General features: G+C 25.9%; 1 protein-coding gene across 1 annotated transcript in view; it reads left to right on the forward strand.

The window, feature by feature from the left end:
• Positions 1-17843, forward strand: part of LOC112596573 — a 163426-nt gene that overhangs the window by 84751 nt on the left and 60832 nt on the right. Inside the window, exon 4 of the mRNA XM_025342330.1 lies at positions 7025-7172. Coding sequence (XP_025198115.1) covers positions 7025-7172 — 148 coding nt within the window. The remainder of the gene's footprint in view (positions 1-7024; positions 7173-17843) is intronic.

Genomic DNA, 17843 nt, shown 5'->3' on the forward strand with positions numbered 1-17843 from the left:
ATATTATATTATAGAATATTACAATATACATGATTCATACATAATATGTATCAATATAATTAATTGTTTATTATTATTGTTCGTATATATATACATACATATATATTTACATTTTTTTTATATTTTGAGAGTACCTATTTAGCAATCAACAACAGCAGTATATTAAATATAGTAATGTGCTATATTTTAGCTTCGTGCTGCTATATTGAATATTGATTACAATTTTTTAGTTTATACTTTATATAATATTTTAATTGTAAGACCATTCATATTAACCATTAGTTTTTCATATTTTCTCTGCAATTTTTACTTTGAATAGTTTTTTTTTGTCTAACACAAAAAGTATACGATTTGTTATTGCTTTAGTACACAACAATGTCTATGTCCAAGTGATGTCACAGCTCGTCTACCTCATGCATTTTCTCTTTTTATTTGAAAAAATGTTATTTTTTGGCATATCAAACCATGTCAAGCCAGCTTTATTTTTTCATATAAGTACACCTTAATTTACTATTGTTGTACCAAATAACAACTCGTAATATGAACTATACAGTGTAAAAATTGTATTACAAATTGTTCATTCACTCAGTAGATTTCTATGATTTTGATGAATATTATTTTTTACGTTATTTGTCAGTTTGTTATTAAAAAAAAAAAAAAAAAAAAAATTAAAAGTTTTAAGTTATAATATTTATTGTTATTTTCATTAATGTTATCAATTTTAATTTTCTGATTTATAATGTGCAATATTGATTTTATACTCAGAAGAGATCTTTTTTTGGGAACTCAATGTATTAAAGATATTTTAGCATTTATAGACAGTATTGTTAATAACTTGTAAATTTAATTTGTTTTTAAATATTATGAGTCACTATTTAGTGATTGAAATTGTATGGGACTCACTTAAAATAGTCTATTCCGACCAACTTATTTATTTTTAGTTGATTTTTATACAAATAAAAGTTCAAAATAAGCCAAAAATTATGTTTTTTTAAGTAAATCAATTGTTGAAGTGTTAAAAAGAAAAATCATCTTTCATAAATTTGCAAGATATTATTACTAGTTATATGTGTATAATATATAATATTTATAATATGAATCAAATCCTAATTAAAAAATAAAACAAAATAATTAAAAAAAAATATAAAACACCAATCACCTATCATTATCTATCATAGCTTAAAGCATATTTAAAAGTAAAATACTTAATATAGATTATATTAGGTATGAGTGAGTTAACAACTAAAAAAAAAAATTAAACATAAACAATTTTCAGTAACCATTTATGGGTCATAAGTTATGACTCATAACTAATGTAATAATAAGAAAATATATTTTTTAAAAGCTCGTTTAATCTAGTATCACGGTTCTTGACCAAGAGAGCAACACATTTATTTCATCTTTTATTCTTTAAGACCACGAATTGATCTATAATATAGGTACAAAATTTAAAATATATATTGTGGTGGTGATAGCATATACAAACATTTTTTCTATAAATGAGAGAAAGTAAATTAAAACTAGGTACTCGAATATATTTCTTGTCTAAGTACATCTTGTGGAATTAGCCAAAGGGAGATTGCATACATCGTAGATGATTACGAACACAAAACCTGTCTAAAAAAGTTTAGTGTAATAAACATAAATCTAAAAAAATTATTATAAATCAATGTATAAAAATAAGGATCAATATTTTGACAACATTTTTTGATTACTTTTTCAATAGTTGTTTTGATTGATTCTCTATATAGTCTCCGATACACCTTGACATGTAAAGTAAAGTGTATCGAACGACTTTTATACTGAGCAAGTTATTTGTAAAAATGTAATAGGTATACAATTAATTATGAATAATAAACTGTTTTTAATTTCAGGAAAATAATATCTATTCCTTTTGAATAGATCAGTATTTTTTTATCTATTTTACTTGTGCTGTTTTTAATATGTATAATTCTAGATGTTAGTTTTTAGTACTTCATGTATATAGATTTTGTATGATAAATCGTGAACGTTTCTATAATTGTCGTAGTTTTATTTTATTTTTATGGGGTATAATGATGGGACACATTTATATCGGTGACAAATCAAACATATTCAACTGATATTGTGTAATAACGAGTTTCATATTGTATTGATATTATTATTATTATGTTAAATTAGTAATTTATTAACCAGAACGCCGTCGCAAAAGTAATTTATATAAATGAAAATAATATTATTATACATTTCTATTAATATATATTTTAATTTTTAAGTATCGTTCACACAAACAATAGCCCGATCAAGATTTATTTTTCAATGTGCTAGGTCGATCAATTGTGCATCTAAGAAATTATAGCTTCAAGTTAAAGTAATTCAATTCATACGAAATCTTATTGAAAGCTACGATGTGTACATACATTTTAGTGCGGGTGAGATGTGTTGAGTAATAAAATGCTTGACGTCTAACTAGTTACAAATTTAGAAAATCAGTAAACGCGTGTAACTCCCTATTAAAGTTGTTGGTTTTTTTTTCACTACGGTAGTTTAACGTACACTCGCGACTTTCGATCTTTCATTAAAGTATATAACTAAACTCGTTACAACTTTTATGTTTTCGTCCATCGCGAGACACGTTCTTTCACCGTTTCTTTCATTCACCAAATATACGACGAATTTGAAAAAAAATAATTAAATAACAGAGCCTTTCAAAATAAACGATTATATTAATTTAATTGCGGACTTGCGTTGTTCTTTATAATATCATATAATATCGTAATTATTTATAATTTGTTAATTTATTCTTAATCACAAAAAAATACAATGGTTTATGAATCTTGATAGTATTAAAACGTCTTTAAAAATCGTTTGTAAGTTAAAAGGTATCTTATCTACTTTCATCTTAAACATTTAATATTTAATTAGGTAGTAGTAATTTTCCACGTGATATCGTTATTGAAGTAATGTACCTAAGTAAACAAGATAACTGAATTATAGAAATTCGTTAATGAATAATATTGATCGATTATTCGTAAATCTTTTTTTTTTTATTTTTTTTATTATTTATTAAAAATAAGTATATTTACAATCTATACATACAGTGAAAATCTATACTAATATATTATAGTAATCATAATAATAATATGTATCAATGTCATTACGCAACATTAATGAGCTCTTTAAAAATTAATTTGATCAATTATTTACAGCACTTTAGTTTTCGATTACAGTGGTATTAAATACGTTTATACGTAAATAAATGGCTTCGTATAACCTTTAAGTCAGATAATATGTAATGATATATAGGTATATGATAATATAAATAACGTTAAGCTGTAAAAATGCTCATTGTTGGAATTATTCTATTATTGATATAATAAAAAGCCATTGTTTTTTTTTCTATATAAACACGATATGTTTTTGATACTATATTTGGGAAGGGCTATTATTTTTTTTTAAGTCACTTAGGCAACTACTCCTCTGAGATAAAAACTGATGAATAATACAATGATATTAAATCAACTTTAATTATATAGACATATATTATTTTATATTTTTAACGGTATAATAATGCGTGTGTTTAATTTTTGTGTCCAAAATTGATTACTTTTTGGAGTAAAAAAATTTTCCGATCTTCAATTATGAAGATGGTTATTTTGCCAATTATGGTATCTAATTGAAACTTTAGGAGTACAAAAATCCCAGTACTTTTAAAATATATAAGAAAAACCTAAAAAATAAGTACGGTTAAATGGGAATGTGTACAAAAATCAGTTTTAAAAATCGATTTATTTATTTTCTTGTTATTCAAACTTGAGTCACCACAGAAATTTTTCATTCTAGCCATGTAATATTATAATTTATACTAACATTTTCTAAACATACATTATTTTCATAATAGTCACACTAATATTTTGATATTTTTAGAAGTTTTTAGAATTTACGAATTTACGAATTTATTTACCTTTTTTTCTATAAATATTTTATAAAAAATATAGTGCAAGATCTCATGTGCATTTTTATTAGAACAATAGTATTTAAAAACATCAATTATTAAATAAATTTTTTTTTTTTTTTAATTTCATAATAAGCGTTTAAAATAAATATAAATTTGTTACCAACAGTTTGATTTTTAATGTAAATTATGACGTATAAACATAATTATTAAATATTTTTATGGGAATTTTTCATTTCTGAACAATGTATGATATGCAAGTATTATTATTTTAAATAAAACACACATTTATTGCAGTATCTTCACACACATCAACATTCATGGTTGTTAAATCTTTAGTGTACTAAAACTTATATAATTTATAGTAGGTATATAATATGTTACTGCTTTGAACGTGATGTGACAATATAGTTTTCAAATTTAATAATTCTGAGTTGACTAATTGTGTTATGCGGTTCATTACCACAATTAAAGAGAATTACATGTATGCGTTTAATTCATTTTATATTACATAATATTCAAATTCATAAGTAAAATAATTTTATTAAAACGCTTGGCTGAATGAAAATAAAAGCTACTTATAATAATTGTGTAATAGTACCATAGTTCACTGGTCAAATTCTCTTGTCAAAGAAGTGTCTTACAAATTCCATTACCTAACGTATATTTTTACTGTCGATTTTAATTAATTTTCCTTTATAATACTTATATCGGATTCCAGGTGGTTTAGGTATTACGCCGGAAAAACATATTAATAACTTACTGTATATATACTATTTTTGAGTTTTGTTGTTATATTATTATGGCATACAAGTCTTGGTGAGAGATGATTGGACTTGGTTATTTATTTTTAATTAAATCTACATATTATAGGCAATGTTATGAATAAGTAAACAATAATATTAATGCGTTACGCTCTGGCTGTCTTTTACTGTTATAAATATTATAGCTCCTATATATTTTAGGTACAGGCGACATAAAATATTGTATATAATGTGCTGATTTATGGACAAAGTATGTCATATTCCACTTGCAGGGATTTCAATAAGAAAACAAACTTATGTTATTAATAGTTATGCTATGTATGTATAATTTATATATATATATATTATATTATTCATATTCAATATTTCTTTCTTAAATAACCATAATCAATTACAACTTACGAGTAATAACTTATAACTTTGTACAACTTATTAGTACACATTTTTAGATATTTTAAGTGAAATGATAAATTTAATGTTTAATGGTGTTCCAATAATGAGTGAATGTCTTTATTTATTTTTGTATCTGACGAATATCTGTTATTGTATGTTTTTAGGAAAAAAAAATTCTTGAATTTATGATTTTGTCTGTGGCTTCTTGTAAAAAATTGATTCTAGTTGGTTCTTCATGGAATCAAGATTGAAAAATCCCTACTATTTTTACTAGGTGTTTACAATGGAAATATTTACCCTCCAGCAGTATTCGACTTTACCAATTTTTTTTTTTTTCTGAGAATCAAACAATTAAAATTATTGAATTTTTAGTTTTTTTTTTTTAATCAGCTTTTTTTATCACTTATTATTAAAAAAAAATTAACTTTTTAGAGCTTTGAATGATGTATCCATGGATCAAAAAATAATATTTCTTGGAGTATTTTGATATACACCAAACGAATTTCTAATTTGTAGTTAATTATTATTATTAATTATTTTAAATTTAGTTAATCAGAATAGTTCACTCTTTTAAATTTATATACTTATAAGATATAACTAATACCCTATTTATTCGACGAGTTTTAACACTTAAATGGATCACATTGTATGTACATAACAACATTGTTATATGTTTATTAAATATAAAAATATTTTCATTATTTATTAAAAAGTACCTATTTCATTTTTTTTCTATAATTTCGTTGTATAGTGTTCAATATTTTACACCTGTCTCAAAATAAAACTTTCTGGGTAAACCTATTTTTCTTTTTATTCAATAATAATTCAGTATTGTCATATGGATTACTATGTTAAACTAACCTAATTTTCAACTAAAATACAAATCAATTGTAATATTTTATAAATCATTAAACAGCTCTGGATGAATTGTTCCTACTTCCCCATTACAGTAGAATGTTCCTAAATAAATAATAAAAAAAAAAATAAATCGATAAAGAAATAATTGTGTACATTTATTATACATATTATAGACGTTTTAAATATTTGCGTGATGTGTATGACCTTTTGACGACCATTTAATAAAAAAAAAAAAAAATATATCAACTAACAAGTGGCATTATGCATATAAATATATACACACTCATATTATTGATCAAATAGTTTGTTTATATAATACATCGATGTCTTTCAGTTGGTCACATGTAAGCATTTTGACACGTTATTGATATTAGGAAAATACAAATAAAAACGTAACAAAACGTTTTGGAATAAACATAATGTTTGTATGTATGATTGTACTACATAATATTATATTTACGGTATTTCAATTATATTAAACGTTTTCGATACTAATTAAATATAAGCTACCTATTTAAATTGGATTGTATTATTATACATTTACAAATCACGCTATTGCTATGCGAATTATTTACGAATCCATCGGGGGTACTTTACAATTATGGTATGCTATGTTTAAGGTATTTTTACCGTACATAACATAATGTTACACTGTTTTTCCTTGTGAAAAAAATAAAATATATTCACCAATAAATATTACAAGATTAGATAGATCATTGTCTTTCAAAGTGTATAGGAGAAGTAAGTGAATCGGATCATGTCAATCGGTCCCATGTTATTTTACTTTTATAAATGAATAATATCAATGATACATCATAATGTTTCAGCAAAGTTGATCACGAATGTTATTATTTTTATTAATTATGTCTTATATGCATTGTGCGTAGGTTGTATGCGCATAACTATATTTGTACTTAAAAAATATTGTATAAACACAAGATTATTATTATTATATTTTTATTTTGTAGGTATTTCTTCTTTTTTTTTGTTGTCTCATAGTACAACAATACTCGGTTCTTAGGTATCTTTTTAATATACATTTTTAATAATCACGGTAATTCTTATCTGTATGCAGAATATGACCAGTTCCACATTGAAACGCTGGCTTCGTGCAACCACGCATTGACTGTTTGTGAATCATCATCTGATTGTCGACAAATATTTGAAGATTTCAAGAACAACTGTAAAGTAACCAAAGACAATACATGCGAAACTAACAAACCGTAAGTCATTATTATATTGATTGTCGAGTATAATAAGTAATAATACAATATTTCATCTATATACGAGTATACGAGATGATTATTTTTTTTTTTAACCGTATGCATTCGATTATTGCGATCAATTTTCGTGGTTTCGTGTTTCCCGGTTTTTTTTTTAAACAATTTAAAGTTTTAAGTACTCTCAATGGACATAAAAGTATTAAATAGATTCTTATTTATTACCGTTTAAAATTAACTATAGAAGTGAACAATATATTGCAATATATTATCGTCATGACGCTATGTATAAACCTCGCCAAATGTATGTTGTTTACTATAATACTTGCATGTTCCTAACTGCTTATCAAAAATTTCGAAATTTGCTATTTATTCAAATTAAATTAATTAATTTGTTCAATATTCGATATATACGTGAGCATTAGCTATATACTCTATATGTAAAATAATTAAATTAAAATTATTGGTTTTTACTAAACCTAAGACATCATCATTTTATAAGTATTATAGGTAGTTGAAACGAACATCCAATAGTGGAAAAAATATAAAAAATATTTGATTGCTACTTATATAATATATATTGTATTGAGTGTAACTCTATTATCAGTAATGCACATGCAATTTAATGAATATATAATAATATAAAAAAATAACTATGTAAAGTGTTGAACAAAGATTGGCTTTAGACTTCAATTAAAGTATTGATAAAAAAAAAAAAGAAAAGTAAAACTACATGCAACCTGAATTATTATGCATAGTTATTTTGTAATATAATATAATACACTGTTTTAGTATTCAACATATATTATATTTTGCTTTTGTACTTGTTTTTCATAAACTGTACGTATATTCCAAGTCAGCCGTAATTTTTATTACAGTTTTAAATGTATATAATAACAATTAATTTTCTTTACAAATGCAATACGTTACCAGAAATCTTTCCAGTTGTGTATAAAATAAACTTAAATATATTATACAGGAGGTATATTGTATTTTGTAAGTACCTATACTCAAGGGGCATTGAAAAATTAACTTAGTTGTTATATGCTTAATATATGAATATATCTATAGCAGCTACCTTGAAAAATAATTATAAATTATTGAAATTATTATATATTTAAAGGTTATTAACGTAAACGACTTGGTTAAAGATTTTAGTTTACATAATGATGAATGATATACAATATTTAGAGATTTTAAGATTGTTAAAAAAGTTATAGGACTATATAGTTTATTTTATAATTAGATGATAATCAAAAAAAAAGATAAGGGTTAGTAAATTGTAGTTGTTAGAATAAAAATACATATTGGAGGATAAAAAAATTGAGTAAGGACAAAATATGTAAGCATAGAATGGATAAAAATTTGGAACCGTATAGTGTATAAAAACAATTTATTCGATTAAAAAATAAGAATATGAGTATTACGTTATTAGGAAAAAATAAATAGATCGATATTGAAATAAAACTTTTTAAAAATATATTATCCTGCAGATATAATACACTAGGAACAATTAAAAATAAATATAGGTGCAGTTATTATTCACATTTTCAACTAACAATAATTAATTATAAAACCTAATAAATAAAATATTTTTTAACAACATTAAATTGTATTTGGGAACTCAACAATTTGGATTTGTTTTAAAAAAAACTTTAAATCCAGGTGTTTAAAATTAAACTATTTATTACAAAAAATAGTTATCGCTGGTATCGACTTTATACAAGTAAAATTGTCGCATATAAAATTTAGTTTTTTTCTTATACAATACTATCTATAGTTACAATCTATTAGTATACTTGATAACATGAATTTATATAGTAGATATAAATAGTAGAAACATTTAACTTTTTTATAATATGACTATATAATCTATGTAATAATTAGGTACGCAGAAAAATAATAAATATATATTATATTAATAATTGTTTACAAATTTATTTACATAGTTACCAAATTATATACAAATATTTTATTGATTCGTTTTTATACATATAGAGTAATAGCAATAGCTGACAAACGGTATTACATTAATTATAAATGTACTAACACTCGTATAATATGTAATATAAATTAATATATATATGTTTTTGTTTTGAATATATAGATATGATCTACATAATTTTCGTATTATATAAGTAAAAAAGTAAAAAAAAAAATTGTTAGGCGTTATTACGTTAAGAATTATTTTACATATCTGGCATTTATTTCTGTAAGGTGTAATATTATAATATAAATTTGGGTTTTTGTGAGATTTTTTTTCTTTTTAGAGACATTTTTCTAGTTGAATCATTACGACCAGTTATCTTTTTCTCTCTTTTTTTTTTGTTAATATAAAATATGACTAATTACAAATTGTTTACCAAAATAATATTGTATAGATGTTTATAATGCAAATTACTATTCCAGATTTAACAGTGACTACATAATTATAAATATAAAAAAAAAAAACATCTAAAATATAATAAGACACAAGTTAGTGGTTTGTATATTATGATAACAAATTAATTAGAAACGTAAACATGAGTGCGATGAAATACGTAAAATAATCATATATGAGAAAGTGGTTTTAATACCGTTAGATACATTACTATAGATAATAAATAATTAATTCTAACATATTAAATATTAATTGTATATTTTGTAATAGTATACAGGTGGCTGCACAATCCAACAAACTATTATTTTAATAAAATCTTCTTTTTTTTTTTAACAAGAAATATACAATCTGTACCTTTGGGCACAATACGAATAAATAATATGCTATGATATTTTGTGCATGAAAACGTGAGTGAAGAAGCCATCCACTGAAAGCACTACCAATTCGTTTATTAATAATTTTCTCTTTTTTTTATAATTTATAATTCATTCGTTAAATAAATTTTAATAGAATACATAAAATATGAAAATCAAAATTATTTTTGCGATTTCAGGCATCTTATCTCATTTTTGGGTTCTTTTTATGCTTTTGGAGCGTGATTGATTTTTTAATATAGCTATTTATTATTATTTAATATTATATTTTTTTATAAAATTTAAAATAATAAAATAAAGACAATGATTATATCTTTAAATTATATACAATACAAATTATTGTGAGGTAGTATGATTTTTATTTTCAGCCACCTATGTGTTGTTGCAATATGAAATAATAATGTCTGACAGCATACTTTGGTTTGCAGCCGTGACGCCCATCAGTGTGTTATTACAGTTGTGTTTATATAGGGCAGTTAAAAATGTCTGTTATAAAAATCGCGAGGATTAGGTACATAAGAATTAAATATGATGGCTGTCATTGTTGTTGCGTACAATGTTAATGAACCAGTGTAACACGATTAGCACATAATATATCATATATGACTTGAATCGATATTCAAAGTATATTAGTAATAATGGTATAAAATGCACTTTATATTACAATTATTATAATATTTATTATAAATCGCAAAATGTACATAGATATTAACAACGATAATAAAAATTGTATTGCATCAAATTCTGCCTGAAATTTCGTGTAAAGGGGTAGACGAGAGGTGATAGAGATACTAGGAAACTCCGGATGAAATTTATTGGGGTTCTTGTTACGTATCAATATTATATTAAAAGATAACAATTTTATGCATGAACTCGATTTAAATAATTATTAAAATATTATAACAATATAAGTATAATAATAATTATTTTATACAGTAACTTCTTTCTTTCTTTTTTTTTTTTTTTTGGAAGGGAGAGTTAATAATGTAATATATATTGTTATACAATATGAACACGGGATTATATCCTAAGTAAGTATCGATTTATAATAATCGTATTATTATTAAATATGCATTCAAGAGATTGATGCGATTGTGTGAAATATGTTTTTTTATTATTACAACTTATAAAAATCTTCCAAACAATTTATTCCTTTGAAATGTTTAAAAACATATTATATGAACGTGACTAAAAATAATTTTAAATTTGCCACTGCGATAAATTGTATGTGTATAAAATTAAAATTTTTTTTTATTATTATTATTTATTTTGAAAATATACAATTTTTAAAAGTATTTTACAATTAGTACAATATTATGTAGTTTATTTTGATTTATATATTTTGTACATGAATGATTTAATTTTAAGAAATAGTAATACTTATGAAGTAAATGATTTTATATTTTTGTTCCATTCAATTTTTTTTTTTAGATTTCTATTACAATGTTAGTAAGTTTATACACCAGTTTTTCTTTGGCCTTCTTGGTGTGTTTCCAGATATGTTGACAGAGTTAAGGGTGAGAATTAAAGGTTTTGAATGGTTTGCTATTTGGGAACGAAATAGCTTCTAAGATAACTTTTCTACTTCTGAGATTGTTTGAATATTTAAGTTAGAGTGGGGTGTGAGGTTCAATATGTAGAAAGGCGCGTTTGTAATCATACGTAATGTTATCGATTTGAAAGTTTGTATTTTATTTATATTTGTTTTCTCAGCATTATCCAATAATTTTATGCCATAAGACTACATTGGTTTTAGTAGGGTTTCGGGTAAGAAGAGTTTGTTTTTTAGGATAATTTTGTAGTGTTTACCAAATAGCATATGTAGAGACCTAAATTTAGTGTTTAACTGGATCCGATTTTGTTTGATATTCTCTGCTCAAATTAATCTTTTGTTTAGTGTCAACCATAAGTATCGAACATTTGAAATTGGAGGGATTTTATTGTTTAATATTACTGGGAAAACTTTATTTTGTTTAAAACTTAAATAATAATATGCGAGACTTTTAATTGTTGATTTATATCTTTCATTATTTAGAATACTATGGTTCTATTATATTTAGATAGTTTTGTAGACGTTGAGTGGCAGTTTGTGGGATATCATGTGAGGTAAAGATAATTTTGTCATCAGTGAATTCAGCGATAGTGATGTGAGGTGCACGCGTGGTAGGTCAGTTTGCAGTAAAACTAAAATCTAAAATTAATTTTAAATTCTGAATAGAGTAAAAGAAGCTTTTATTAGTTAACTACTATCTGAAAAATGAAAATGGTATTTGCTTTTACTTTCATTAAATTTCCAAGAATTTCCAAAAAAATCTATTAGACAAAATTAACTTTAGTCCTTTTCTTTTAATTTAAAAAAATAATAATCCTTGAGAAAAGAAAGTTTAATAAAATGTTTATTTTAAATTTAATTGAGTTCATATAAAAACTTTTCAACCAAATATCGAATTTTCCAAATTACAACAACTGTATTTATTTTACAGTTAATACATTATAAGCTTTGTGACTTTAATTATGATAATTCCTTTTATAATACATTCAGTATAAATATTTTATTAAAAGTTTATTTAAAAAAAAAAAAAAAAAATGTATGCCATGATAATTTTGTAATATAAAAAATATCTTATACATTTTATAATATTATGTAAGAATATTTAGGTAGTAATCTGTGTTTAACTTTAAAAAAATTTTAAACAACAAATGGTTCATTTTATATTTTGAAGTAAACAATGTTATATTACCTAAACTAGGCTATTCGAAATAACTTAAGTGCTATTGACTTAACTTGTATTGCCAGTTAGAACAAAATGATCAAAATATACTCTTTTCTACTTTCGAAACTCAATATTTCTCTATCTTATCATGAGTACCCTCAAAGGATACTTTACCGGTGAAATATTTAAAAATATATTTTTTGTCACGTAATTCAATACAAATTGCTTGGCTATATTATGTACCTACAGAGTTAGGTATGAATACAAAATATAATTATAATACTTAGTTACTAAGTTATATTTAATATCTTAAAATAACTACTTAACATAAAATTATACTATTCATAACGTATTCATGATATTTTTAGAAAAATTTGAATTAAAAATGTTTATATATTTGAATATTATTTCTAAGTATTTTACACCCAGCATTATGTCATTTTTATTGTACTAGTCTTGTAATAAAATTGTGAAATTATTTAGAAAACCAATTATTGTGATTTTAGAGTTATCAATACTTATTATTAAAACAAAAAAGAATAATAATATTTTGTATAAAGTTACAACACATTCATTGTCAATTATATTATTTAGTAATATTAGTTTATGAATAAAGATAGGTAAAACAGTCATTGCTTTCTATATGACTTCAACAAATCTTTTCTATTCTAATTTTTTGTTAAATGAATATGTCATTGTTATTATAGTTTATGTCTACGTAATATTGTTTTATTCAATGTGTAAAATGTGTTTTTCATCTAATCAAACTTACTATAGAACAAGAAACTTTGGTTCTATGTCGGTGTGCTTTTGTTACAATTCTGAGATATACGACGTTATCATTAATAATACAAAGCAAAGGTTAAAGAATTTATTATACAGTAAATATTTATAATTATTAATCATCTTTCATTACACATATTCATATATATTTGATTATTAAGCATTATAAAATATATAAATGCAATTAAACTTAGACTTTTGATTCGTATCATAGAATAGGGATGTTTTTATTCATGCTAGAAATATGCAATATGTTTTTTACAGTTTATAATTTTTTTATTATATAATATCAATATTATTATGATTAAAATATAACCTCGGGAGAGTTTGAGTTGAAAATAAAAACATATTCTTACAAATTAGTTTCTTTTCTATGACGTACTTAATAATCATATATTTTTTGTATGAAAATAAATAATGTCTAATTGATTATAATATTGTTTAAACTACTAAGATTTTATATAGTTATGTAAGAACAAAATGTAATAAATTATTATACAAAAAATTATTTTAGAAAACAATACGTTATCATTTCGTTTTCTAAAATCTACGGTTTTTTTTTTTTTTTATATTGGATACGATAGTTATATTTTATAGTACTATAATTAAGTACTTATATTTTTGGACATAATACTTAGGTTTATGAAATTAAATTACAAAGACGATGTTAATATCATCACAAACAGCGCGCAATTAATTAATCGTTTTTAAATACAATTGTTTATAATATTGTTATTTTATATTAAGTTTGTATTGCACTATTGCCATTTATCATATTACATATAGGTTAGGTACCCATAATAATTTATAGGTAATATAATATTTGTGGAGTCATACGTCAAAGTTAAATTGAATATGAAACAATCTTCATAATATTATTAATTTGTTGGTGATAAAATGTACATATCATACACCTTTTATTAATATCCGTAATAGTTTAGTTCTTCAAGAAAACAAAATTATTCCATATTGTACGTGTACATCAAATCAAAAACAAAAAAAATCAAAACATCTATCATTTAAATAATGTGTATTAAACAGAAAATCCACAAATAATGTAGTTTGAAAAATTTATTATGCTTATCAAGTTGGATGTAATGTATTCATGTTGAAAATCAGGGTAAATTATCTGAAGAATGTGTAGTAATAATCGATTAAGACATTTTTGTAAATTTAGCTATTTTTTTATACAACACATCCCTAAGTTATTATTAAGAGCTTAGGCGATGAATCGCACCAACCTTAAATATTTAATGAATATCGTTCAACGGGTGATCAGCAAATGTAAAAAAACGTAGGTACCGGATTTGGAATCATAGTTAGTGACCGGACACGCGCTGCGAACAAATCACGGTAAAACATGATCTAGTTTCAACTGTGCCAAAAATGACGAAAAATATAGTCACGCGGTCTGCAAGAGTTTGATCGGCGCAATGACCGCGGAAGAAAATGTGACGTTTACTCAAACGAAATAATCCGTCAATCTACTCCGGATGATCACGTTTGCGGTCGTCCTGATGCTCAGGACGCTATACGGTTTCGCTCGCAAATCATACGACACGACGTCAACGGCTAATGTTTAAAAACGTATATTATTGAAAACGGATTTTTTTTTTTTTATTACTTAATTTATATTTCCACAATCTGTTACATACATTTTGGACAATAAATGAAATTTATGAATTAGATAACTATGGCGTGAAGGACGGATTAAAGATACCTTCCAGTGAAGACACTTTTACAGTTAAAGATGTAAAAAAAAAAAAGAAAAAAGTTAAACAATGTTAGTAAATATTAAAAGGAAAGATAAGTAGAAATAATAAAGGTAGATATGGAAAGAAAAACAAAAGGAGTTAGATTGGTCTAAACTAATAAGTCCCTACACCTGAAAACGGATAACGATAATATTATTACATCGCGCGATGAAAACATTATAATCGGCAAACCACGTTCGTCTCACGACACGTCGTTTACAGGAACTCATCCGGAACGCGCTTCGTCCGGTGCAAGTCTCGTCGTGCGAGGACACGGCGACGGCGGCACGGCGGACACAACGCCGTTTCACACGAACCCGACGAACACGCCGAGCGCGGCAGCCTTGATCGGGGCCGACGCCAGTGATCAGGACGAACGCGTGGTAGGCGGGCCGGTAGACGGCGAGCAGGACGAACGCGGTCAACGCGCACAGCTTGGTCCTGTCGTGCGTCTTGCAGGCGGCCCGCAGCGGCCGGCTGGCGCGACCTACGACGAACCTTCGCCGACCGGACGGCGATGACGATGACGCCGAGCACGATCACGGCCGCGGCCTGCCGGGCTTCGAGCACCATGTACAGGAACACGTCGACGAAAGGACACGTCTTGGCGCCGCCACAGGACTGGGTTGGCCACCAGCCAATCGTCGAACTCGTTGTACGGCGACGGCGGATCGTTGAGGTGGGGCCGATCCAGTGGCACGCGTCGCGGGCCTTGATCAGGTACGAGTGGAACGACGACGACGGCGACCGCTGTGCGTTGCACTGCATTATTCTGTCCGGTTTGCGATCGGTCAGTGCTCTCGGTGCGCTCTCTGGGGGGGAGGTGCGCATGACGAGGGTACTGTGTTTGATTCAGACAGTTTGAACACGCGAAACTATTTCACGGCCAGAGCTCCGCCGGGTAGAAACGTTATGACGATAATAATAATACGTCCGAGGCTTGCGGTCGTCGCGGAAATCGCCGATTGCCCGTCAACGCGCGACGAGTAGCGAAACAAACAAACGGCGGCGTGTCGCGTTGTGGTCGCGTTGTGACGGACGAAATACAAAATAAAACACTCAAAGACATACCCCGCGACGGTGGAGACCGTAAAAAACCAAACAAAAGGAAATCGAATTAACAGATCGCCGGAATGTGTTTGAATGCAAAAAGTTCGCGAAAACTCATTGCCGCCCACACACGGAGATCGATACGTCATTGGCGCGTGTCAAATCTTTAGGTTCCTTCGTCGTTGTCTAGAAGCTGAACTCCACAGAGTCATATTTTCGAGTCGTTATCGTTTTTGATGGGCTGTTGTATTTCTATGATATCAAAACGATTTAGATTATACCAACCCAAGTCCAAAAAAGTTATGAACACGACAATGTACGCTTTTATAAACCATCAGTAGTTAACTAATTGATCGTATACGAGATTCGAATATTAAAATAGATGCTTTTGATTTTATAGTGATAAATCAGTTGTCTCGTGCTATCTGTGACCATATCAATAATATTTTACCAATCGCAATATCGAAAACGAAATGAATTTTTACCGATAGATTAATATCGAATTTTACGAAATATTGTGATATAATAATAATAGTTTGCATACGTCTTATCTCAATTGACGAATATGGTGTTCAATGAGTGTAGATAGTTGACAATAATATGCTGCCGTCCTTTACCGGCTATACTTATACAACTTTTCGTCTCAGTTAGATAATACTCTTTCGACCACCCTAAATATATCCTAAATTGTTTGTGGAAAAACATACCTTCAGGAAATATTGATTACTTATTCAATGGTTGTTTAGTTGTTTTAAAGAGAATATCAAAAATTAATAAATATTTCGTTATGAAATAAACAATATGTTGATGATGAGAATTTATCAGTTTTCCTCAATTTTCCATATGACAACTTTATAAAGATGTCACTAATATTTAAAAAGAAATACTTATGGAAATGAACACTTATCTTTTTTTTTTTAATATAAATATTTCTAAAGACTGACGATTAAATTGTAGTTCTCATAAATTAATTGACAGTGAATATTTTTCGTCTCATATAAGTCCTAAATTTATTTATTGTTTCTAATGGTTTATCTAATATGTATTCATTATATATTTAAACTAAATATTTTAATTTATAATTAAAAGTTATTGAAAGGATTTCGTAGCACTAATTGAAAATTATTCCATATTCAACTACGAAAACTTGTCATGAGATGGATAAACTGTTTTTTAAATCGTATGTCTATTGAAGACTAATTAACGTCTAAAATGTAGTCCTTCTGTAATTAAGTTAAAATAAATAATATAGAAATACGCACTTACTATGTAGTTAATGTGCACAGATTATTAGTTTATATATCTTACAATGTACCAATGAAGTTATATCGTATATATTATTGTTGACGAATTACTTATTGGCGGACTTAATTTATTCGTTTTTATTGACTTTAGAAAATTACAATAAAACATAAGATTTATTGAAGTGGAATTATTTGTTTACTTTTGTTCCTAAGTTTCGTAGAATGCTCAATTCAAAAATAAATACTTATTTACATTTAGAATAATATTTAAGATGCATTAACAATATTCAATTACATTTTTCAGAAAAGTCAATACTATAGTATTTTTTTTTTTTAAATAATACTATTATATTGTAGTACTATGAATTGAATACC

This window comes from Melanaphis sacchari, unplaced genomic scaffold (genome assembly GCF_002803265.2).
Source record: "Melanaphis sacchari strain LSU unplaced genomic scaffold, SCAv2.0 Contig32_pilon_pilon, whole genome shotgun sequence".
NCBI lineage: Eukaryota > Metazoa > Arthropoda > Insecta > Hemiptera > Aphididae > Melanaphis > Melanaphis sacchari.